The sequence below is a fragment of the Silene latifolia genome, chromosome 2 (assembly GCF_048544455.1).
Source record: "Silene latifolia isolate original U9 population chromosome 2, ASM4854445v1, whole genome shotgun sequence".
NCBI lineage: Eukaryota > Viridiplantae > Streptophyta > Magnoliopsida > Caryophyllales > Caryophyllaceae > Silene > Silene latifolia.
Window position 1 is genome coordinate 135,376,539 of NC_133527.1, and position 26,933 is coordinate 135,403,471.

General features: G+C 42.0%; 1 protein-coding gene across 1 annotated transcript; it reads left to right on the plus strand.

Annotated features, from left to right (window-relative positions):
- The first annotated feature begins 1,074 nt into the window (after window positions 1-1,074).
- LOC141641355 (uncharacterized) lies at window positions 1,075-26,933 on the plus strand. The gene is made up of 3 exons (XM_074450022.1): window positions 1,075-1,971; window positions 24,936-25,891; window positions 26,399-26,933. Exons 1-3 carry the CDS (start codon window positions 1,075-1,077, stop codon window positions 26,931-26,933), a joined length of 2,388 nt encoding a protein of 795 aa, XP_074306123.1.

A 26,933-nucleotide genomic window follows, 5' to 3' on the forward strand; every position in this document is an offset into this window, starting at 1 on the left:
AATCAAACGGTTATAGTAGAGGAGGATGATGTAATAGACGAAAGTAAATTCTAGCAGAATACTTTAATGGGAAATTTCTTGGGCTCCAAGCCTAAACCCAAGGAAGTTGATGAATATGTTCTGAAATACTGGAAGAATATTGATAGACCTATAGTGCAATATTATAAAAAAGGCTGGTATAGTTTTCGATTTCTCTATGAACATGACATGAATGAGATTGTTAAGGGAGGTCCTTGGAATATGGGTACTAGTACGCTGGTTTTAAAGCAATGGACGCCAACTTTTTCCAAAGAAATGGATTCAGTATCTACAGTCCCGGCTTGGGTATTGTTTCCTGATTTGGATCCGTTTATGTGGTCAGAGAAGGTGTTGAGTAAATTGGCTAGTGTTGCAGGGAAGCCTCTCTTCGCTGATCTGCCCACTACATTTAAGTCTAAGATTTCCTTTGCTCGTGTTCTGGTTGAAGTAGATGTAGCTGGAGCCTTGCCCACTACTGTGCAACTACAGTCACCTTATCATGGGGAAACCACACAACGGATAATATATGAGTGGCTGCCACATTATTGCCACTGTTGCAGGAAACTGGGACACACAAAGGAGAAATGCAAATTCACTAAAATAAACAATAAGATTGATGCACTGAAGGAAAAAAGAGTGACACAGATTTACAAACCAGTCCAACACTCAGAAACACAGGACTCAGGAAGTACTTTGCCAGGCCATAGTTCTCACAAATTAGGAGAGAAAACTGTTTCTGATGATGTGGGGAAGAATTCAGAATGTCTAGGACTAGGTTCTGATCCCATTGTCTCAGAGGTAGTTATTCTCCCTAATGAAGCAGGGACGGGCTCAGGAAGCAAGGTGCTAGGTTCAATAAATTCTGATGCTGTTGTGACTGAAGTTCAGACTGAGGATGTACTGACTGGAGGTGAGATTGAGGATGTACAGGTTGTTTGGGAGCGTGAACATGCTGGTATCTCTACACAGAATACTTATTCTGTGCTGCACACTGAGGGGAGATATGGAAGAGAGACAGCAAATGGGGGATAATGGTGAACCACCTGATCCTGGTAAATGATAATCTCTTCTTGGAGCATAAGGGGGTTCAATGACCCAATAAAGCAGGGGGAAGTTAAGGGTTATTTGCATTTGAATAAAATTGAGGTGTTTGGGCTTTTGGAGACTAGAGTTTTAATAAATAATTTTGATGCTATTAGTAGGCAATTTCCTTTCTATAGTATATTGAATAATTATTCTCATCATTATAAAGGGAGAATTTGGGTTTTTTTGAATAAAGGTTTGTTGACTCTTCTTTCTTCTAGGGTGCATAAACAATTGATACATGTTGAACTCTTGCATCATGTATCCAACAAAACTGTTTATGTTACTTTTATATATGGTAGTAATGATGGAAGTGAAAGGGAAAGTTTATGGGATGAACTAAGACAGATTGCACATACTGTCTCTGATTGGATAATCTTAGGGGATTTCAATATAGTAAGGGCAATGGAGGAGAGGATTGGCCCCAATCCACCTTCATTAACTGAGATGCTTGCTTTTAATCAATGTCTTTTGGATACTAATTTGGATGATGTTCAGAGCTTTGGTTGTGAACACACTTGGACTAACAAGAGAGATGTGGAGGCTAGAGTGTGGTCCAAACTGGATAGAGTGCTCACTAACCCATCTTGGTTGGTGCAGTATCCTCATACTCAGGTGACAATCCTTCCATCTGGGATTTCTGACCACTCACCCCTTCTGGTTCAGATCAAAGAAGCTTATCAGATTAAAAAGAAATTCAGTTACTTAAATTGCTTGGAGGAGCATAAGAAGTATGGTAATATTGTTGCACGGGCTTGGGAAATGTCTATAAGGGGTAATGATATATTTAGACTGTTTGATAAGCTAAAGAATGTTCGGAAGCAATTAACTGAACTTCACAAGACTAATTATTCTGGGTTATCTATCAGAGTAAGACAAGCAAAACAAGACTTGGATGAATGCCAAAAATAAGTGCAGGGGGCTCCTCTGGACCCTCATCTCCTTGAGAAAGAGAGTCTTTGGTCGGACTATTTCTTTTCGGTAACTTGTCGTTAGGAGCACCTAGACCAAAACACAATTTATAACTTCACAAACAACCCTACAATTAGTAAAGAGGCAAGTAAAGGTCGGATCCCAAGGGACGGGAATTGAGATGAGATTTCTATTGAAACTAGTGGTGTCTTAGGGGTGTCACAATTTGGGTTGATGTAGAAGGTCACTAAACTAAATAGTAATGAAAGTAAATAAGCAAGATGAATAAAAAGGTTTGTAAATAATTGATAAAAGGCACTAGGGTGTCATGGGGTCATAGGGGAATCATGGGAATTGATCATACAAACATGTTCTCAAATTATAAGCAAGCAATTATTGTTGTGATGGATTGAGTTGGGTTATATCTTACAATCCTAGGAAAGTTTGGGTCCCGGAGCCAAATCGATTAGATTGTACAACACCTACAAGTCGACTTAGTCTTCCCTACTCAACAACATGCATGGTCTAATGAGACTCGAGTTGGTTTATGTCTTACAAGTCTCATTGAAAAGATAGGTGATGGGTAAAAAATGCAAGGATTCATAGGCTCGCATTTCATCAAACATAACATGTGCATGAGTTGAGATCAAAACAAGCAAGCAAATAAACCATGAAAGCATATTAATTTAAGCATGAATCATTCCCCATGTTGGGTTCCCCTAATTACCCATTAACCCTAGCTAGGTGACTACTCACTCATTATCATGTTGATCATGCTAGCAAGGTTGTCAATCATACCAACATAGTTAAATATGATGAACAAATGAAAGTAATTAACAATAATTAAAAAGGGATTAAGAGGATTATACCTACTAATGATTCCAATAATAAAGCAAAGAATAAAAGAAGTACTTGATGCTTGATTGAGAGGTTGTCAATCTCCCAATAATAACCCAAATAATCTTCAATTACCCAAAATAAAGGATGAACAAAGGAGAGATTAAGGAAATAAAACTTGTATTAAAACTTGATTAATTGTTGATTACAAAACTAAAGAGAGATTTGATTGATATTAACTACTCTAAGGATTGATAAGAAGAACATGCTCTTCTAATTAGACTAATGGGGTATTAATAGTGGAAATTAGGTGGATGCATTAGGGTTAACTAAGGGCTAAACTAGTAATTACACTTTTTAGATTTGAGCAGGGAAACGCCGGTATTTTTCGAAGGAAGGGCATGTTTCTTTGAAGCTTGAAGAAACGGATTTGTGCTGGACTGGAATCCGTGCGTCTTAGGCACGGGACGGCCGGATTCAACGGTCTCTGCCCGGGCGTCTTTAAAGGAATACGGCCTTCTTCTGGGCTTGCTGCCCGGGCGTCTTTGAAGGAAGACGCACGGATTGTGGTGCTGGGGACGGGCGTCTTCCAGTCAATCCGCACGGATTACTGGACAGCTTCACTTCTTTCTTCTTTTCTTCCTTTCCTTCGTAAAATCCTTGGGGATTTCCTCGGGGATGCAAGGATCCTTTCCTCATCATTGCCCAACTACTATAATATGTACAAAGGCCTTCTAATCTTGTCTCTCCTTGATGCTTGGTCATTGAATTCAATCAATTTAGTCTCATTTTACCATAAAAATGCAAGGTTTGCACTCCTTTCCTACCAAGGACACAAAACCTCAAAGAATATGCAAAACAAAGAACTAAAGACAATAAATGACCCAAATATGCACTAAAAAGCATGGGAACAAGGCTAATTCGGGGACTAAATTTGCGCTAATTATGGTCACATCAAATATCCCCAAACCGAACCTTTGCTCGTCCCGAGTAAAGAGGTGACAAAGACTAGGACCATTATTTAAACTAACCTAATAACATAGCCGATATGAGACAATTAGCGGGTCTCACTCCGCCCCTTCAACTCACAACAAGACAACCATGAGGTAGGATGCCTTCTTGCAAGGCAAGGTGGGTCTTGCCAAAATGGCGACACATCCAAACATTAAGCACACAAAATCGAATAATGGATGCATCTACAAAAGGAATAGCCACTTCCTCATCAAGTGGCGGAGGCAACTAAAAGAGAACAAATTTAAGAGCATATAATCCGTCACAAATACTAGTTCAACAAATTACTAAGGCTAAGAGGATGGCACTAAATCACCTCCAAATGGTGTTAAACTAGACTACTTTCGTCCTCAATTTCCAAATGCTTTCGTCAAGGGCGATCGGATGGTTATGGAATGATGATCCCTATGATGCTAGTAGCATATGACATGACAAGTCTCGAATTCTCTACAAAAGTAAAGTCATGGATCATCCCAAGCTCGAAAAAGTGGCTCGACAAAAAGGCTTTTTGGGAATGAAATGCTCAAATCGTTGTAAACAAGGGTGGATATGACTAGTATTCAAAAATTGACCTCATTCAACTTTCACATTTCAAAAATTAGATATGGGGTGTGTCCCTTCCGTGCTAATGTCTTTTGCTTTCGCCAATCGCTTATTAGGCAACCGGTTAACCTCTAGACAGTAGCTTTTCGGGGTGACAGTCACTCTGTCTCTGGGCGGTTGAATTCACAACCGTGTGGGGGCCCAATTCAATGGATCCCTCTCCAAAGCACATCGAAGTGGTACGCCTCCATCAAAACAACTAAAATTCTCAACATTTCAACATTTCATAACATTTGAGGTTTCCTTAGCAATAAATTACTTCCACATAACAAAATTTTCGAAATGAGCACTTTAAACTTATTGATAGAAAGTATTTTTGGGTTGCCTTACCACAAGGTCAATCAAGGTCACCTAGACAAGTTAACCAAGTCCACATCGCATCACGGGGTTGGAATAGGTGAATCACATGCAAACCCTTGACTAAGCTTTGGGTTATGGGTCAAAAGACACTAGTATGACACAATCTAGGGTGTTTTACAACCATTCTAGTAGGCAAAGTCTTAAGTTGAAAAAGTATTTGTAATGGCTTAGTTGCTCTTGTCAAAGTTCTCAAATAGGCACTTTTCAAAATATTTCATCTAAATGCAACTATATGCCATGATGCAACTATTATATACATCCTAATGCAAGTGATTCTACCAACTAATATGACATATAAACTAAATGCAAGTCCTAAGTTCACATTGTTATACCGCATCAATCAAAATAAAGCCACATAGTCATTAACATAAAGAGGAAAAAGGAGATTGGAAAGATCATACCATGCGGTCTTCAATATCCTCATGTCTCGGATGTGGCGTAGTCGATCAATGTGAACAAGGATAGAACAAACACAATATATACAAGAATATATACAAGACTACACTACAAAAGAAATGAACATGTTTTTGGTTTTTCAATTTTCAAATTTTTATGATTTTTCGAAATTTTTCAATTTTTTTGGACTTTTGAATAAAAGTTAAGTTAGAATTCCCCATCCCCATACTAATATGGGCATTGTTCTCAATGGCCAAAGTGATGGGAAATTATGAAAACATGATGCATGAATTCTACACTAAATGCAAGCTACACTAATCTACACTTACATGATGCATGATTTTTGTTTATGACGGAGAGGATAATTTAGATTACCTCCCGTTGTGTATGCATGTACTTCCCCAAACCGAGCTAGACATTATTGTTAATGTCCTAAGGTTGGGTGTAGTTCATGCACACACTATGCAATGCATGAAACTAATTTGTCATTTTGGATTTTCAAAAGGTGGGAACAATAAAATGAGAACACCTCAATGGGGCCAAGGTGTTAGTCCTCTATGGTGCTAGGACTACTCAACAATGATCAAAAAATAAAATAGAAGTTAACAAAACACAAACTTCGTTTCATGAAACTTTGAAAATTAAAGAGAGGATGACACGCCTGTCGTTGACCTGTCAAAAATAAAACCTAACGGTCTCACTAAATATGTAGTAGAGGCAGTCGAGTATCGAATCCTCAGGGAGGTAATGCAACTACAGCTGTCTATCTTTAATCCTAAGGTAACAATGGGGTTGATTTGAATTTTTGGTTCTAAACTACGGAGTAAAAGGAAGAGAAATAAAGGCGGAAGCGAGAAACAAGAAAATGATTTAACTATCAATAAGAGGGAGACATGCCGAACTCGGTTCACTACGGTAATTTAACAACTCAAAGAATAAATGACTCGGGCGAACTAATGCGAGACGGATATTAGAAGGTCCTTTCGGTCCACTTCCCACCCTAAAATACCACTAACTTAACTTTCGTCCTCATTAGGGCGCTCATCGTTTATAGCAGGCCTATTTAATCCAATCTTTCGATCCAGGACTAATTGTAGCCGGTTTAATAGGTGACATAGAAGCGTGCACTCAACTAGGTCGGTGATTACGATTATATTGCTATAGTGACAGAGTCTCTTAGTCAATTCGTCTAATTCATTCACTACGTCGTCATTATCCTACCGCAGATCCCCTAATCCCAACATGAGGGGGTTTAGCTACTCATATTCATAACTAATCTAACAAAGACATAAGATTCCAAAGAATGACATGATGATATAATAATAAAAAGCAATGATTAACAAATTAGGGCAAGGGAAATAAGAGCAATAACAAGAATTGAAACAATAAATGAGGGTTAATTATTATTAAGAAAAGAAGGAGATTACAATCTGAGCAATCCGGCGTAAAGAACGACGAAATCCAAGTGCAATAATCCCAAGGTGAAAGCAACGTAAAAGTAACAAAGAGGGTTTTTAAGTTCTAGTCAAAAAAGATAGTCTAAGAGTAAAAAGTAATTCCAAGATAAAAGGAGATAAAAAGAGATGCCTAATTAACCTAGTAATCCTTGGTTAAATAGGCAAAGTCTAAGTGTTTTGCGGAATTACTAAACACGGCTAATTAAAGCCCACAGCGTCAAAAAGTCTCTCGATCGAGTAGATTAGACTACTCGATCGACCATCAGCTCAGGGGAACTCCTCGATCGACCAGCATGGTTCTCGATCGAGGACTAGAACAAGGGCAGCCTACTCGATCGAGTGAGGAACAACTCGATCGAGTCTTGGGAAGCTTGGGGACCTCTCGATCGTCCCAATAACAGCTCGATAGACCACTAGTCAACTCGATAGACCACTTGGGTCTACAATTCAGCTCACGTCTTCACCAAAATGCCTCGTAAAGCGTGCGCGACTCTTCAAGTACAACATCTCACTGAATGGTCCCGTCTCCTCTAAATGCACGCAAAAGGCGAGAAAAGAGCGTGGTTCCGCTACTTTCGCGATTATCCCTACAAAAAGGACAAAATACAACAAAGTAGCCAATTCGGGGCAAAATACTATAAAAACAAAGATATAAATGCATGGAAATACGTGCTGAAATAGGCCAAAAAGACCGTACATTAGGCACGTATCAAATCTCCCCAAACCAAACCTTTACTCGCCCTCGAGTAAACTCAAAACTAAACTAATGGAACGGAAATGATAACTCAGAGCTAGCCTAACTTGTCCACTTGAACCACTTTAATGCAACAGAAATTAACATTAAAGCTAGACAACCAAAACGCAAAACGAATTATAAGTCGTTCGTAAATAAAGCCGACCTATCGACCTTGCAAGACCAACAAAATCGGACTCTCACGTGGTCACTCTTCTCTCATGAAGCAAAGGGCAAATGTTATATGTAAAAGAGAGAAGAAAAACAGTCACTCACCTAATCACGACCTACATAGCATGTATGCAACAAAAATGAAAAACAATTCAAGTACCAATGCACACACTCCAACCAATAATGTCCGTCACAAAGAGGGTTTGCAAATAATATGGGAATAGTGAGGCTCGGGAGAAAAGGCAAAACATGTTATGGAAATGTGGAGGTAAAAGCGTCAAGCTAGTTCCTAACAGACCATGATAAATCATCCGGATCTCAAACCGACCGAAAAACTAACACGTGTGCCCTTCACTTGGCACAAAACTCACTAGACTGGGAACACAATCTCCTCAAAAAATGTAAAATAAGAATGGAGGAGCTAGACGGTCACAAAGTTCCCTTTTTTAATTGCCATCTGAAACAACTAACTGAAACAACCAACCCTCTTGTTGATTGTACATCTTCGAACATCTTCTCAACTCTGACAAGAGGGTCCAATATTTTTCACAATTTTCCTCTCTTTTTTTTTTTCGTGAATCACAGCTTTTTTCATTTTCTTTTTTTTTCTTCTTTCTTCACGTTTTTCTCTTTTTCAATACTTTTTTTTTTTTTTTTTTAACTTCCTCCTTCCTCAATTCAAACACCAACTCCAAGTGAGAATTACGGACCAAACTGCAACTGAAAACATACCACAAAAGGACAGACTAACTAGCTTGACTAGGCAGGCTTAGTTTGGAATGTAGCTAATGGGTCAAAAAGGCAAGTTTTGGTCAATGTGGAGCTAAATGGGTGAAAAATGTAAAGAAAGGGGAATTGCAAGACCCTCCCTGCATGTGACACCAACCACAAACCCGAATATGTGCATTTGACAAGAAATTGAATGTCATAAATGTGCAAATGAGACGAACATGCTATGCAAGGAGTACTACTCAAAATTCCTAATGAACTGGTCATGAATGTCACCGTTATGGGCTCTAAAAACTCGTAATTTTTAAGTAGTTTGCCGTTTATCGTGTCAAGTCTAAACAGTCAGCTATTATTTGAACAGAAATTCGTAGACTATGCGAATTGACAAAGCTAAAAACCATCAATGATGTGCAAGGCTCAAGTGATTTGACGAGTTAAGTGCAGTTTCATCACGGGAATCTACCGTTCCGACTCAACCTAAATGCAAAAATAAACATGAAATTTTTTGAATTTTTAACATTTTCTAATTTTTTTGGATTTTTTGATTTTAATGAAAATAAACAACAAATGCAAACTGAAAAATTAAACGTGAATGCAAAACAAATGCGGATGGGACTCAAAAGGATGCAATACCCTCCCCAAACCAAAACGGACAACGCCCTCGTTGTCCTCCAAAGATACACCAAAGAAAAAATGGGGGATGGGGGTATACAACCAATAGAAAGACAAATAAAGGAGACGAAAAATAAAAAGAGTGAGAACATACAAAACACGAACTTCCCCAAACCAACGGCGGGAAGTGAGTAGACCAAGAGCTACTACTCGTCGTCGGCACCGCCTTTCTCTCGACTCGACTCAACAAACCCGTCTCCCCAAACCAAAGAACAAACAAGGGGAGACTCAGTCATCATCTCCAGGCTGATCATCCGGACCGGGTACGAACGGAGGATCACTCGCCTCCTCTCTGGCATCTCTCGCCGCCGCCTGCTCTGCCCGTAGCCGCACCTCTCGTTCTACCGCTGTCTCCTCCTTCTCCTCATCTGAGTCAGAGGATAATGAAGGGTACCCGTCCGCTGGGTATCGGTAGAAGGAAGGATGCGGCCACCCCTCTGGAATCGGTCGCCGGGCCCGGATGTGGAACTCGTAGAGAGGGAATACGGCTAAAGCCATATCCCGTCTCATCTCAGTAAGGTACCTGCACAACTCCGGAGGCAAGGCATCACGACGCCCTTGGTCTGTGACCGCAGGCGCCTCTAAAGCGGGAGGGCAAACAAAATTGGCCGGAAAAACCGAACCAGAAGGAGGGTCAAGTGGAGGTGGAGTGTGAGACTGAGTGGGTGTGGGCTGAGGCTGAGGCGTGGGTGTCGGTCCAGCCTGGGCCTGAGTCTGAGCCTGGGAGCTAGAAGATGCTCCGGCCTCGCGCTTCCTCTTCTTCGTGGAAGAAGAGGGAGGGGTGAAGGTAAGGTGGTAGGTAGGTGGCCTCGCTCCCTCATCGGCAGAGGAGAGCGGTAAAAGTGGGGGAAGGGTAGAGCACGGCAAGGTGACAGACGTGGAACTACAGATCTTCCACGTCCTCGCGCTCCCCTTCGCCCGGGGAAACCAGTCAAGGTAGCCATGGCATCCAGGTCAAGATAAGCCACCTCATCGGGTGCGGTGAGTGAAGGGTCGGTAGGGTAAAGGTGGCGGGCAATCCTGGTCACCGCCCGCCGCAGACAATCGCGTCTTGACCGAGTCCCAATACCGTTCCAATGCTTTGAGCTACCGAAAGGCGATGTTCGAACAAACGGGGTACCGTAGTCAATGTTGAGGTACCCGCGAGAATGGATAGCTCGGTGTTGGTAACGTTATTGGGCTCGGGCGCCCAAAGATGGTCTCGGCTAGCGAGCCTTGACGCAAGTAGTAACGGGCGCAGGTAAGTGAACATGAGCTCCCTTCCGTGCCTGGAAGGGAGTGTGAGAGAGAGCAGCCCAGAGTAGCTGAAGGGGCTCTCGAGGTGGGGCAGTGGGACCATCACTAACTAGTCCCAAAACCTGCCCAAACTGAGCCAAAGTCCAGTGATGTGACTCATTACGGAGTCGGAAGTGAATGCAGGCACTGGAGCGGTCAGCCTGGTAGGTGTCGGTGTCAAAGGAATAGGAGCTAAAGAACTCGTACGTAAGGGTACGAATGGTAGCCTCCTGCATGGTAATCAGACCCGACATACCCGTCCCGTTCAATAAACTACAGACCTCCTCATAGATGCCTAAGGTCTCTAGGTCAGCTCGTGCAAGGAAACGGGTGGAGGAGAGGGGGCAATGAAGTAAAGCGACTAACCGGTTCCGGTGAGCCTCTGAAGTGAAACGTACCGAAGGCATCTTTGGTACAGGTGCGAGTGCGCCCTCTCCCGTAACAACAGCCTCAGACGGGCTGGAAGTGAGGGCTAGCTGGCTAGCCTGCTGGTGTGGTCTCGGTGGCACCATGCCAGGCTGCGGGAAACGGGGCCTGAATCCACAGTCCAGCAGAGAGAAGGGCCTAGGAGTAGTGGCTGGTGAGACCTGAACCGAGCTCCCGGCTGTGCTAGCCGCGGAGTAAACTGTCCCTGCAGCTGAGACAAGTAGAACCGGTCTTTGCGGTGGTGACCAAGGCGAGCTAGTGGCAACAATGCAGGGCCACTTGCTCCTTCCCGGACGAGCTAGAAGAGCTGGAGGACGTGCTAGTAGAAGACAAGGAACTCGCGTCCATCCTGCAATTTATCAAAGGGCATGAATAAGAAATATGCTGCTAACCGTGATTAAAACGATCGCTAACCAACATGTGACAGCAAAAGAGCAGCCCTATTAGTCGAAAATTCGACTTCCAGAAATCAAAACAAACAATTCCTCATAAAATTTCGAAAAACAGCAAGTGAGTGGTGAATATATGATAATCAGTGACTGCAAAAAGGGCTAAAACAGCATGGAACCAGAAATGGGGCATGTATAACTTTGGGCAGTCGAAAATAACCTACTCACGGCGCGAGATTCCTAACAATGCACATCATATAAAGGCGATAGGGGACGGGAAAACAGATAACAGCAGCAAAAGGTAGTCAAGAGCTGCAGTTAAGCAAGCAATGCGATAGAAAAACCGTCGGACAGTCGATGAATTCGACTTACAGGGACCCTAGTTGCGGAAATCGCGCAAAAATCGAAATTAACATGCAAAAACAATGAGGAAATGCTAATAGATCATCATCAAGCTAAGCTAGGGCAAATAAACACAAATTAATCGAATAAATTTGACTATACATGGAATTTTCGACCCCTAACACAAAATCATCTCAAAAATTCGAAATAAATTAAGAGGAATTGCAAAGAATGTGATATAAATACTTACTTGATGATGATTGACCTACACAAAGTAATTAAACTCCAAAAATAGACAACAATGGCGGAAATTTGATCGACAAAACCGCAAACCCTAATCCCCTTTGAAAACCGTAAAAACGAGCACAAAAGAGGGGGAAATTAAGGGGTTATGGAAGATTAATTAACTAGCAAGAGAATGTAGGTGTTTGATTTGATGATTTTGGGCAAGAAATGGGGATTTGGGGAAAAAACAATCGCAATTAGGGTAGAGGTTAGACGGAAATGAGGGGTTAAAACAAATTAGAAATGGAAACTGAAGTAAAAAGGAGTTAAGTATAGAAAGACTCCCGTCCACTGTTCATTTCACTCGATCGAGTGATTTTAAGTCACTCGATCGAGGTCTTTGCTGTTCCCTATTGATCGATCGAGTAAGGACCTCGTCGATCGACCTCTTCCTCTGTGGTCTTCCTCGATCGAGTAACCAGCATACTCGATCGAACCATCTTTCACTCGATCGAGTGCATAAGTACTCGATCAAGGACTTCCTCGTGTATATTTCCTTGAATTTCTACCGTTTCTTCCTCGAAATGCGTGCATTTCCCCAAACCTCGCGTAAAACAAATCCCAAAATACCAAATATACGAGAACACGATCTATAGTCTTAGTCTTACGTTTAAAAAGAAATTGTCTAACTAATTGTCCTAATAAAAACGTAATAAATAAACTAATTCAAAGGAAATTCAAAACTTGTCTATTACACTTTGTTACACGGGCATTTCCCGTTTAATTCCCACCAGTGTCGCAGCCCCTTCGTGGGCTTCTCGACGGAGGACGTCACTTCGGCAATACTAACCGTCCTCTTTGACTTCCACGAGCTCGAATTTACGAGAGGAGGAGGAATATAATTCCAATCTACGTAGGTGTGAACTGTCTTTGTTCTCGCCCCTCTGTCATCTTCCTTGGCATCCTTTGCTCCAGGTTGATTGATAATGGTCTTACCACGTCCTTTGACAGCTCCTTTCTTGCCTTCATCTGTACCTGCAGTAAGGGAAACAGACGGATCTTCCTCCTTTTTGCTCTCAGTATGAGGCGGAGGGTTAGCAACAATAGCAATATTCTCCAAAATTGGAGTGTCAAAATCTGGGGTCAACGAAAGAGAGGGCATTGCAAGGCCGAGCCTGCATGGGAGCCCTCCGGAATTGGGACTGACGAAAAGTCAACTCCTCATCCCCTACCTGGAAGGTCAAAGTCTTCCCCGACATCTATCACCGCACGGCGGTGGACAAAAATGGTCTCCCTAAAATGATAGGGGTATGCACATCTTCTGGGATGTCAAGGACGACAAAGTCAACGGGAATAAAGAACTTCCCGATCCTAACAGGTACGTCTTCCGCTACACCTAGTGGCCGTGATAGACTACGGTCGGCCATCTGGACAGTCATATTGGTGCAACTCAGCTTGGTCACACCAAGTCTCTTAGCTAGAGACAAAGGTAAGACACTTACGCTAGCGCCTAAATCGCATAGCGCATTATCAATCAACTGCATTCCTATGTGACATGGGATCGAAAAACTACCCGGGTCTGATTGCTTAGTGGGTAACTTATTTTGAGACAAGGGTGACCCCATCTCAGTCAAAGCTACAGTCTCATTATCATTTACGGTCCTCTTACGTGCTAAAATATCTTTCATAAATCGTAAATAAGAGGGTACCTTCATAAGCAACTCAGTGAACGGTACAGAAACTTCCAAACTCTTCAACAGTTCAACAAATTTGCTAAATTGTTGATTAATCCTGGTATTCTGCAGCCGCCTCGGGAAGGGAACTGTAATTGGAATTTCAAGTCCCTTATTTCTCGCCTCCAAAGTGTCTTCCGGAGCAAGTTCAGTATCTTTCGGACGCTTCTTACCTCTCGAACGAGGCCTTTCTGGTACTTCATCGCTTAAACGAGCACTAGCAGGCTCTCGAATAAGCTTCCCGTCAACAATATCAGACGATCGAGCAATGGGTCCACTCGATCGACCGGTTTCTTCATCAACTTTAGTCGATCGAGCAGCAGTACCACTCGATCGACCTTCTTCAGCTTCCAGGTCACTCGATCGAGTGGAGTGACTACTCGATCGAGAGCTTTCCTCACCAATTCTACTCGATCGAACTGGTTCAGCACCAGACTTCAGTCGATCGAGTAACTGCTTCGTCGTGAGTCCCTTCTTCTTACCAGAACACTGTTCATTATCAGTTTCAGCAGCTTCCAGGTCTGATTTCTTCATTTCTGGTCCCTCATAAGAGAGACCGCTTCTCAACTCTATCAAATGTACCGTCTCATTCGGATTTTTGTCATTCTGAGTCGGTAAATGACCGGGCTTCCTTGAAGATTGGTTTTCAGCCAACTGCGCAACTTGGGTCTCAAGTGCCTTGAATGCCGTGTCCTTTTGCTGTAACTGCTTCGCAATGGACTGCATCATGGTCTTTAACTCTCCCATCTCACTCACCCCACTAGATGACGAGGCACCTTGGTTAGGAGGATTGAAAGACGGAGGCTTCTGATAGCCTTGTTGCTTCTGGTGTGGCGGAATGTAAAAGTGCTTCTTCTGGCTGATTTGGAGGAGCGGTGGGGTTGAGTATGTTGTTCTGATTACTCCACCTCAGATTGGGGTGGATGTTTGACTCGTAATGAGCGTTGTTTTGCCTGTAATGTTGGAAGGCAGCACATTGCTCATAAGGAGTAGGACAGTATTCAGAGACATGTCCTTCTACCCCACACCTCGTACAGACGAAAGGACCGTCTGTCATAGCATTAACCTGGTACATCCCTGGCTTGAAAGTTCCCCCTAGTTCATACTTGTCGAACCTAGCAGTAAGGGCTTCTAATGCGGCCACTGAAGATGACTCAGCAGCTCTCCTTTGATTTCCCCTCGAGTTCCCGTATTCGGCCCTGTGAGTGGCCAAATCGTCGATGATTTTCCATCCTTTCGTCGGCCCCAAGTTGTCAGAAAATCGACCGTTGGCTGCCGCATCAAGTATAGCTCTCTGGTCATCATATAAACCATTGTAGAAATGGTTACATAGACTCCATTTCTCGAAACCGTGATGCGGTATGGTCCGCACCAGCTTCTTAAATCGAAGCCATGCCTCATGGAAATTCTCGTCGGGCCCTTGTTTGAAGCTAGTTATCTGAGCTCTGATGGCTATGGTTCTCGAGGCAGAGAAATACTTCTTATAAAACGCCAGTGCTAGCGAATTCAATCATTATGCCGTGAACAGCTTTGTCCAAATCCCCATACCACTCCCTTGCAGCATCGCGGAGTGAGAAGATGAACATAGTTTCTTTGATCGATCACCATCACTCCGGTGGGAGGAGGTATGGAGCAGCATAATCAATGAAGGTCTCCATGTCTTTGCCGCATCTTCTTTCGCAGCTCCCCGAACTGGTTTTTCTCTACCATGCTTTGATGTAAGAGGGCTTCGGTTCGAACTTTCTCGGCATCTCCCGTGATTCGAACCCCTTATAAAGATTGTCAGCTGTGGGCTCGGAGTGACTAGCAATGGATGCTTCCTCGGCCATTTCTCGGTACTTCGGAAAAGTGATAGACTCAAGTGAATAGTCGGAAACTGGAGAAGACGGCGGGTTGTCTTCGAAAAGCTCGTTCTCGTAAAAATTTCCGCGAGAACTGGCTCTTCCCGTTGCTCTCGAAATAGTCTCCTCTTTGCGCGACAAGATCTCTCAATCTCGGGATCAAAAGGTAGCAGTGGACCACCTTGCGACTGCGCATAAGACAAAACTAAAAACAAGATGTGAGAATGTTTAAGGAACGATGTTCCTTAAACTAAAAGGAATTAAAAATAAAAACAGCTAGTAATTGGAACAATTGCCTCCCCGGCAACGGCGCCAAAATTTGACACGCCTGTCGTTGACCTGTCAAAAATAAAACCTAACGGTCTCACTAAATATGTAGTAGAGGCAGTCGAGTATCGAATCCTCGGGGAGGTAATGCAACTACAAAATTGTCTATCTTTAATCCTAAGGTAACAATGGGGTTGATTTGAATTTTTGGTTCTAAACTACGGAGTAAAAGGAAGAGAAATAAAGGCGGAAGCGAGAAACAAGAAAATGATTTAACTATCAATAAGAGGGAGACATGCGGGAACTCGGTTCACTACGGTAATTTAACAACTCAAAGAAGAAATGACTCGAGACGAACTAATGCGAGACGGATATTAGAAGGTCCTTTCGGTCCACTTCCCACCCTAAAATACCACTAACTTAACTTTCGTCCTCATTAGGGCGAGTCTCATTTTATAGCAGCCTATTTAATCCAATCTTTCGATCCAGGACTAATTGTAGCCGGTTTAATAGGTGACATAGAAGCGTGCACTCAACTAGGTCGGTGATTACAGTTATATTGCTATAGTGACAGAGTCTCTTAGTCAATTCGTCTAATTCATTCACTACGTCGTCATTATCCTACCGCAGATCCCCTAATCCCAACATGAGGGGGTTTAGCTACTCATATTCATAACTAATCTAACAGCACATAAGATTCCAGCAACAGACATGATGATATAATAATAAAAAGCAATGATTAACAAATTAGGGCAAGGGAAATAAGAGCAATAACAAGAATTGAAACAATAAATGAGGGTTAATTATTATTAAGAAAAGAAGGAGATTACAATCTGAGCAATCCGGCGTAAAGAACGACGAAATCCAAGTGCAATAATCCCAAGGTGAAAGCAACGTAAAAGTAACAGTAGGTTTTTAAGTTCTAGTCAAAAAAGATAGTCTAAGAGTAAAAAGTAATTCCAAGATAAAAGGAGATAAAAAGAGATGCCTAATTAACCTAGTAATCCTTGGTTAAATAGGCAAAGTCTAAGTGTTTTGCGGAATTACTAAACACGGCTAATTAAAGCCCACAGCGTCAAAAAGTCTCTCGATCGAGTAGATTAGACTACTCGATCGACCATCAGCTCAGGGGAACTCCTCGATCGACCAGCATGGTTCTCGATCGAGGACTAGAACAAGGGCAGCCTACTCGATCGAGTGAGGAACAACTCGATCGAGTCTTGGGAAGCTTGGGGACCTCTCGATCGTCCCAATAACAGCTCGATAGACCACTAGTCAACTCGATAGACCACTTGGGTCTACAATTCAGCTCACGTCTTCACCAAAATGCCTCGTAAAGCGTGCAGCGACTCTTCAAGTACAACATCTCACTCTGGAATGGTCCCGTCTCCTCTAAATGCACGCAAAAGGGCAGAAAAGAGCGTGGTTCCGCTACTTTCGCGATTATCCCTACAAAAAGGACAAAATACAACAAAGTAGCCAATTCGGGGCAAAATACTATAAAAACAGTATATAAATGCATGGAAATACGTGCTGAAATAGGCCAAAAAGACCGTACATTAGGCACGTATCAGAGGAGATGAGGGAACTTCACTTAAACTTAGGTGGGTGCCGCATGCCCGCTCCACCTAGCCATGAAGTGATCCTCTAGAGATCGCCGTCATCTCCCTCTAGATCGCTATCCCATAACTCCTTTGATGCATCACTCATACTTGGGTCCATGAATTCGTCCTCTTCACTTTCAAGCTCCACCGTGTCCCCTCCGCAAGAATTGTTGCTTCCCTCCTCTTGTATCCCGTTTGCCCCTTCGTTTGCCCTCTCTGAATTGGGGAAAAGTAAGTCCATTTGAGCCCATGAGGGAAATGCTCCTTCCTCACTAATCTTTCCCTTTTGAACCATATCGTGGTATTGAGGATAGAGTGCATAGTAAATGTCCACGTTGGTTTCGTATTGGCGGAAGTGCAAATCTTGTAGAATTCCCGTGATAAAGTCGTCACGGGGAAGGATGAAGGGGTTGGGATGGTTGTACGGTTGATAAGGAAATGGGTAGGGAGGCACTTTGATCTTCTCATCTTGAGATTGTTGCTCTTGTTGTTGTTGTTGGGGATTTGGAGGTGGTGGTGCTTGTCTTGTTTGATTCGGGATGAGGTAGGATGGGATTGGGGCTAAAAGTCCTCTTCTCAGGGAAACTCGTGGTAGGCCGGTCATCGGTAGATATATCGGATCACTTCCTTTCGTTAACCACTTGATCCGCTTATAAACCCCCTCAAGGGTTATCCAATGATTGAAATGCTTCGCAAGCCTAGTAATGAGTCCTCCATTCACAATGTGTTTCATCCCGTCATCATCACCATTCCTAAACTTTGCCCATTTCTCGAGTAACACTAGCGGTGCATTGAAGTGGTACGCACTTCTTCCTTGAATATTGAGGTAGGATTCCATAAACACAAGGTCAAGTTGATTCACTATGGCCGGATCTCGGCGAGCAAGTTGAGTGCCCGAAAGGAATCGATAAGTAAGCCTCAAGATAGGATTTTGGATATGAAAAGTGAGACATTCCTTGGTGTGTATGAAATCCCGGCTGGTCATGACCCTCCACAAAGGTTCAACACTATACTTCTTTGGCTTCGATGTCCGGGTAGGCGAAACATCGAGACCGAGCACATTTGCGAATTCTACAAGGGTCATCATCCTAGAAACATTCTCCAACCTAAATTCTATGCATATTGTTTTGTTCAAGGTTGTAATCTTCAAAAAGTTCAAAAATTCAAGCACGAGAGATCGATAAGTTTGTTCATACATGCGAAAAAGGGTGGAGAGACCAAATACTTCAAAGAGAGCTTCCACTTGGTGATAAATCCCAAGTTTCCTCAAGGTAGCATGACATAAAAACTTAGTGGGAAGAATGTTCTTACTTAGAAGCCGGTGGAAGACTAATCTTTGCACATCATTGACAAATTCCACATTTGAGAAGTCATCAAGCCTTGTAAGATCTACAATCTCTTCATGCTCTTTTCTTAATGTGTTTACATGGGAGGTAGAAGAACTTCCCCTCATCTTTGGTCTTCTCTCATTCCTAAAAGAGGATCTCCTTGGTGCCATTCCTTGATTATTGAGCTGGATTCTTTTGATTTGTGAAGGAATAAAGATGCTCCTTGTAAATTGAATGTTGCCTTTGGAAACCCTAGAAAATTGGGGCTTTTTGATTTTGTGGGGTTAAAGAGTGATTTGGATATGCTTGGGAGTCATAAGGAGGTGGGTTTTTAAATGGAAGTGGAAGGAAGGGTGATGTGTCACTAAATGTGTGGTGGGGAGTAATTTAATTAAGAAAAGACGGGTCAAATCACCTCGGGAAGACGGGCGGATTCGAGCAGAAGACGCTCGGATTCTTTCTTATCGGGACGGGCGGATTATGGGTAAGACGCCCGGATTCTGTCACAGCTAACTTTCCAAAAAAATATGACGCCAAAAAGACGGGCGCCCCGAGTATAAGACGCTCGGATTCTTCAATTGCGGGACTGGTGTCTTCTGCTGAAGATGGGCGGATTCCTTTACAGGGATTTTTCTTGAAATGCACAGGTAGAAAGACGGGCGGCTTTCTGCAAAGCCGGCCGGATTCTTCAGGACGAGCGTCTTCCCTTCTGAGACGCTCAGATTCTTCTTCAGTCCCAAAATCTTTAAATTCTCAGCTTAGCAGGACGGACGGATTCTTCCGAGTATGCCCGGATTCCACCGAGATGGGCGGATTCCATTGAAGTCGCTCTGGTTCAAGCCGCGAATCCTTCCTTTGATTTCCTTTCTTCTTGTAAATGCTTCCCCACACTTGAAATTGGTTCCTTCCTTCATTCAAAATTCGTTAGTAACCCTCCCTCACTTACTCTCATGAAAAGAGTTCATGTTTATTACTAAAGGAATGAAATAAAACAATAAATACAAGTTAAAGGGTTAGTATATTTACAAGTGGTGGTTTAGGGAGGACTCCACCAAACTCTCCCTTTTGATGATTCTTTCAAGGATGAGGAGGCCCGAGGTAGGTGACCTCGACCTCTCCAATAAACGCTCCTTCATAGTATGGCTTCAATCTTTGACCATTGACTTTGAACTTGCTTCCATCTTCCGCCTTGAGTTCAAAATCTCCATATTTTCCAACTTCGGTTATCACATAGGGACCCATCCATCTAGAGTTCAACTTTCCCGGAAAAAGTCGGTAGCGGGAATTGAATAGAAGGACTTTGTCCCCTTTGTGCAAGGCCTTTTGTCTTATTCTCTTGTCATGGAGTAATTTCGTTCTTTCTTTTTAAATCTTTGCATTTTCATAGGATTGTAGTCGGAATTCCTCCAACTCTTGAATTTGAATCATCCTCTTTTGACCACTTAATTTGAGATCAAGATTGAGCGCTCGGATTGCCCAAAAAGCTTTGTACTCCAATTCGATTGGCAAATGACATGCTTTTCCATAGACAAGCTTGTAAGGGGAGGCTCCTATGGGAGTCTTATAGGCCGTCCTATAAGCCCAAAGAGCATCATCAAGCTTTGTGCTCCAATCTTTCCGGGTCTTGTTCACAACTTTCTCAAGGATTTGTTTGATCTCTCTATTTGAAACTTCAACTTGACCGCTTGTTTGAGGATGATATCCCAAGCCGGTTCTATGTTGGACACCATATTTGGTCAAAAGAGATGCAAGTTTCTTCTCATGAAAATGCGTTCCTCCATCACTTATAATCGCTCTAGGAACTCCAAATCTTGGGAAGATTATCTTCTTGAAGAGCTTGGTGACCGTTTTTTGCATCATCATTCGGAGTGGCAATTGCCTCCACCCACTTTGAGACGTAGTCTACGGCCACAATGATGTACTTATTCCCATTGGATGTCACAAAGGGACCTTGGTAGTCAATTCTCCAAACATCGAAGATCTCTACCTCTAGAATGCCCCTTTGTGGCATTTCGTTCCTCCAAGAGATATTCCCCGTTCTTTGACAAGCATCGCAATGAATGATGTATTCTCTTATGTCTTGAAACATCATAGGCCAATAGAATCCCGATTGAAGAATTTTTGCAACGGTCCTCCTTGCTCCATGGTGCCCACCGTAGGGTGATGAGTGACACCCTTCCAAGATTCCTTGGACTTCCCATTGAGGGATGCATCTCGGGTAGAGCCCATCGCTACACTCCTTGTAGAGGTTTGGATCATCCCAAAAGTACCTCTTTACTTCGAATAGGAACCTCTTTCTTTGATTGTGGTTCAAATTTGGAGGGAGTACCTTTCCAACAATATAGTTAGCATAATCGGGAAACCATGGAGTGATGTGCCTTTCAAGTTGTGTTTGAATGGCCATCAAAATATCGTCGGGAAATGAGTCATTGATCGGGGTTTTGTCCATGTTCATCATGAAACCGGATCCTTGACAAATGATCCGCCACTACATTTTCGGCTCCTTTCTTGTCTCTTATTTCCAAGTCAAATTCTTGAAGGAGCAAAATCCATCTCAACAACCTTGGTTTCGCCTCCTTCTTTATCAAGAGATGTCGGAGAGCACGGTGATCCGAAAAGACTATTAGGAACGGAATTTGTCCAAAGCATAGACAATGGCAAGAAGCTCTTTCTCGGTGGTATCATAGTTCACTTGGGAGGGATCAAGAGTCTTGCTTATATAGTAGATGGCGTGAAGAGCTCTTCCTACCCGTTGGCCAAGAACCGCTCCAACGGCGTAGTTGCTAGCATCACACATAATCTCGAATGGTAGTTCCCAATTTGGAGGTTGGATGATCGGTGCCGAGATTAGTGCTTCCTTGATTCTATTAAAGGCTTCAACACACTCATCAGTGAATTGGAATTGGGCATCTTTAAGCAAAAGTTGAGTGAGGGGTTTCGCTATTTTTGAAAAATCCTTTATGAAACGGCGATAGAAACCCGCGTGACTGAGAAAACTTCTCACCCCTCGACCGTTCACGGGAGGTGGGAGTTTCTCTATCACCTCAACTTTAGCTTTATCGACCTCGATGCCCTTTTCCGAGATTAAATGACCCAAAACAATTCCTTCATTGACCATGAAGTGACACTTTTCCCAATTTAAAACAAGACTAACATCTTCACATTTTTGCAACACAAGAGAAAGATTATGCAAACATGAGTCAAAGTCCTTTCCATAAACACTAAAATCATCCATAAAAACTTCTATTATGGTCTCTAAGTAATCGGAGAAGACACTCATCATGCATCTTTGGAAAGTGGCGGAGGCATTACATAAACCAAAAAGGCATCCTCCTATATGCAAAAGTACCATAAGAGCATGTGAAGGTGGTCTTATGTTTGTCATCCGGGTGTATAGGGATTTGGAAGAATCCCGAATACCCGTCAAGGTAACAAAAGAATTTGTTGGAGGCTAACCTCTCAAGCATTTGGTCAATGAATGGTAGGGGGAAATGATCCTTTCTTGTTGCGGAGTTTAATTTTCGATAGTCAATACACATACGCCAACCGGTGATCATCCTTGTGGGTATTAGTTCATTCTTTTCATTTGTCACTACCATGGTACCTCCTTTCTTAGGCACCACTGGGACGGGGCTAACCCACAAAGAGTCCGATATGGGATATATGATTCCCGCATCAAGTAATTTCATAACTTCTCCATTGACAACTTCTTGCATGTGGGGGTTTAATCTTCTTTGAGGTTGAATGGTAGGTCTATGGTCTTCCTCTAGATGAATTCTATGCATGCAAAAGTTGGGACTTATCCCCTTAAGGTCATCTAGACTATAACCTATAGCCTTCTCATGTTGTTTCAACACATCAAGCAATTTTCCCAATTTGTTCTCATAAATCTATCATTAACAATCACTTGTTTGGTCTTTGATTCATCAAGGTAAGCATATTTCAAATTTGGGGGAAGGGGTTTTAAGGTAGGAGTTTGTACCTCACTTTCCTCCTTTGGAGTTTCATTGAGAATTTGCTCCATCTCCATTAGACATTCCATTCTAATGGCATATTCAACTTGTTCTTCATTCTCATCATCCTCATCACATTCAAATTCCATGATGGGTTCCTCTTGGTCTTGAGCTTGTAAAATATCTTCTAGGATGGATTGCTCATCTTCTATGGGTTGACATGCTTCCACAAGGATGTTATACACCAATACGGATTGTGCATGAGTAAGTTCTTTGTTAGCTAGAGCGGCCTCAAAAAGATCTACCTCCAATTCCCAATACATATTTTTAGCCTCACTTGATTCCAAGGCTTCCAATGCTTGCATGGGATCTTTGAAGAAAGGTATACTTAAGTGGTCCTCTACAAAACAATCTATAAGGTCCATCTTGCAAAATATCAAACAACTTGAAAACAATTAGAACAAACCTTGAGGAGTTTTACTTCCTCAAGGCAAAGAGAGACACAACTAATAACAATACAAGAAAATCTAAATCAAAATAACACCGTCCCCGGCAACGGCGCCATTTTTGGGCGGACTATTTCTTTTCGGTAACTTGTCGTTAGGAGCACCTAGACCAAAACACAATTTATAACTTCACAAACAACTCTATAATTAGTAAAGAGGCAAGTAAAGGTCGGATCCCAAGGGACGGGAATTCAGATGAGATTTCTATTGAAACTAGTGGTGTCTTAGGGGTAACACAATTTGGGTTGATGTAGAAGGTCACTAAACTAAATAGCAATGAAAGTAAATAAGCAAGATGAATAAAAAGGTTTGTAAATAATTGATAAAAGGCACTAGGGTGTCATGGGGTCATAGGGGAATCATGGGAATTGATAATACAAACATGTTCTCAAATTATAAGCAAGCAATTATTGTTGTGATGGATTGAGTTGGGTTATATCTTACAATCCTAGGAAAGTTTGGGTCCCGGAGTCGAATCGATTAGATTGTACAACACCTACAAGTCGACTTAGTCTTCCCTACTCAACAACATGCATGGTCTAATGAGACTCGAGTTGGTTTATGTCTTACAAGTCTCATTGAAAAGATAGGTGATGGGTAAAAAATGCAAGGATTCATAGGCTCGCATTTCATCAAACATAACATGTGCATGAGTTGAGATCAAAATAAGCAAGCAAATAAACCATGGAAGTATATTAATTTAAGCATGAATCATTCCCCATGTTGGGTTCCCCTAATTACCCATTAACCCTAGCTAGGTGACTACTCACTCATCATCATATTGATCATGCTAGCAAGGTTGTAAATCATACCAACAAAGTTAAACATGATGAACAAATGAAAGTAATTAACAATAATTAAAAAGGGATTAAGAGGATTATACCTACTAATGATTCCAAAAATAAAGCAAAGAATAAAAGAAGTACTTGATGCTTGATTGAGAGGTTGTCAATCTCCCAATAATAACCCAAATAATCTTCAATTTCCCAAAATAAAGGATGAACAAAGGAGAGATTAAGGAAATAAAACTTGTATTAAAACTTGATTTTGATTACAAAACTAAAGAGAGATTTGATTGATATTAACTACTCTAAGGATTGATAAGAAGAACATGCTCTTCTAATTAGACTAATGGGGTAATTATAGTGGATGCATTAGGGTTAACTAAGGGCTAAACTAGTAATTACACTTTTTATAGTTGAGCAGGGAATCGCCGGTATTTTTCGAAGGAAGGGCATATTTCTTTGAGGCTTGAAGAAACGGATTTGTGCTGGACTGGAATCCGTGCGTCTTAGGCACGGGACGGCCGGATTCAACGGTCTCTGCCCGGGCGTCTTTGAAGGAATACGGGCGTCTTCTGGGCTTGCTGCCCGGGCGTCTTTGAAGGAAGACGCACGGATTATGGTGCTGGGGACGGGCGTCTTCCAGTCGATCTTCACGGATTGCTGGACAGCTTCACTTCTTTCTTCTTTTCTTCCTTTCCTTCGTAAAATCCTTGGGGATTTCCTCGGGGATGCAAGGATCCTTTCCTCATCATTGCCCAACTACTATAATATGTACAAAGGCCTTCTAATCTTGTCTCTCCTTGATGCTTGGTCATTGAATTCAATCAATTTAGTCTCATTTTGCCATAAAAATGCAAGGTTTGCACTCCTTTCCTACCAAGGACACAAAACCTCAAAGAATATGCAAAACAAAGAACTAAAGACAATAAATGACCCAAATATGCACTAAAAAGCATGGAAACAAGGCTAATTCGGGGACTAAATATGCGCTAATTATGGTCACATCAGTCTTATTGGAAACGTAGTGGAAGCTCAGACAAACTGAGAGGAGCAGTTTGATCCAGAGGGCAAAAATTCAGAATATTAAATATCAGGATGCCCCTACCAGTTATTTTTTTGAAAAATAGCTGCCAGAAAGAATCAAACTATTATTGGAAAAATCACTGACAGAGGTGGTAATCTCAGGGAAGGAATTCATGAGGTTATTAATGCTACATTTGTGGACTATTATCAGTGGCTTTTGGGTGGAAAAGTGGACACAACTGATGTGTCTATGTAGGATTTAGATGGGCCTAGCATTCAAGAGTCTGATTGGCCACAGCTGTGTAGACCAGTGGATGAAATGGAGATTAAAAAAGCTTTGTTCTCAATTGATTCTAACAAAAGTCCGGGGCAGGATGGGTTCTCTTCTCAATTTTTTAAGACTTCCTGGCATATCATTAAAAGAGATTTCTGTGCTGCTGTAACTGCTTTCTTCAGAACAGGAACTATGCCTCCACAAGCTAATACAACTCTTTTAGCTCTGATCCCTAAGAAGCTTTTGGTTACATCAGTGCTAGATTTCAGACCGTTGGCTTGTTGCACAGTATTTTACAAGATTGTGAGCAAAATTCTCTATAGCAGGTTTAAACCCTTATTACCTAGTATAGTGGGAAAGGAGCAAGGTGCTTTTGTGGAGGGGAGATGCGTCTTTGAAAACATCATGCTCACTCAGTCTCTAATAAAAGGGTATGGACAAAAGGGGATATCACCTAGGTGTCTCATTAAAGTGGACATTAAAAAAGCATTTGATTCACTTCAATGGGACTTCATAGGTAAGATGCTACAAATCTTTAACTTTCCTCCTCAGTTCCAAAAGTGGTTGATGGGTTGCATAACTTCTACGTGGTTTAGCATTAAGATTGATGGAGATTGTGCAGGGTACTTTAAAGGGGCCAGTGGTGTGAGACAAGGGGACCCCCTATCCCCTTTCATATTTGTTCTGAATATGGCAATTTTGTCACGATTACTTAGGAAATATCATAGCAAGCATCAGGTTAGCTGTCACCTTAAGTGTGGGAAAATTGGGCTTAATCATCTCATCTTTGTAGATGATTTGATGATATTTGTCAAGGGGGATACCCCTTCTGTTCAAGCAGTGGCAGATTCTTTGCACTCTTTTGCAAAAATGTCTGGGCTCGAAGCTAACCCTGATAAAACCAATATTTATATGGTAGGGATAAGGGAGGACATCAGGCAAAGCATACTAAGCAATATAGGCTATACAGAGGGAGCTTTTACTTTCAGATATTTAGGGGTGCCATTGAATTAGGGGAAGCTAAACAAGGCTATGTTTGCAACCCTACTTAACAAGATTTAGAGTGCTCTTCATAACTGGTCAGCTCATAAAACTGCATATGCAGGGAAGATTAGTTTGATAAATACTGTTATCTTAGGGATGGAACAATACTGGTGTGCTACTCTGTTGATTCCAAAGGGAGTTGTAAAGCTCATTACAAAATTTTGCAGGAATTTTTTGTGGAATTCTGAGGAAGGTGAAAGAAAGTTGGTAATGAAAAGTTGGTCCTCTTGCTGTGTTCCACATAATGAGGGAGGATATGATATTAATGAAATCTTTTCATGGAATAAGAGCATAATAAGTAAATGGTTATAGGCTATTGATAATAACTCTGACAGCTTGTGGTCTATTTGGAATCAGGTGTAAAATATTAAGTCTGCTAACTTTTGGACTATGCCAATCAGACCTTACCATTCAGAGAGCTGGAGAAGTATTCTGATTGTGAGGAATGATTTGATAGATAGAGCAGGCAACCTGGAAACAACAAGGAGGATACTCAGTAACTATACTAAGGGGGGAAAGCTGAAACTTAGTCTGATTTATGATCAGTTTAGAGAAAAAGCACAGAAGATAAACTGGTATAGAGGAGTGTGGCAGAGAGCTGTTCTTCCTAAACATAGCTTTATAATGGTTTTGGCAATGCAAAGAAGGTTAGCTACTATTGATAAACTAAATCAGAAAGGGATTTGCTTAGTCAATTGGTGCATCTTGTGCAAGGCTGCTAATGAGGCACACACGCATCTATTCTTTAAATGCTCTTTCACAGCTGCTGTCTGGAAGGGGGTTTTGCAGTGGCTGGGTATGCCAGATAGAACTCTGGATATGAGAAGGGAACTGCGTTGGATTGCAAACAGTAGGGTGCGGAGACATTGGAATGCTCATTGGTATACTAGTTGTCTAAATGCAACTGTTTTAGTCTTTGGGAAGAAAGGAATATAA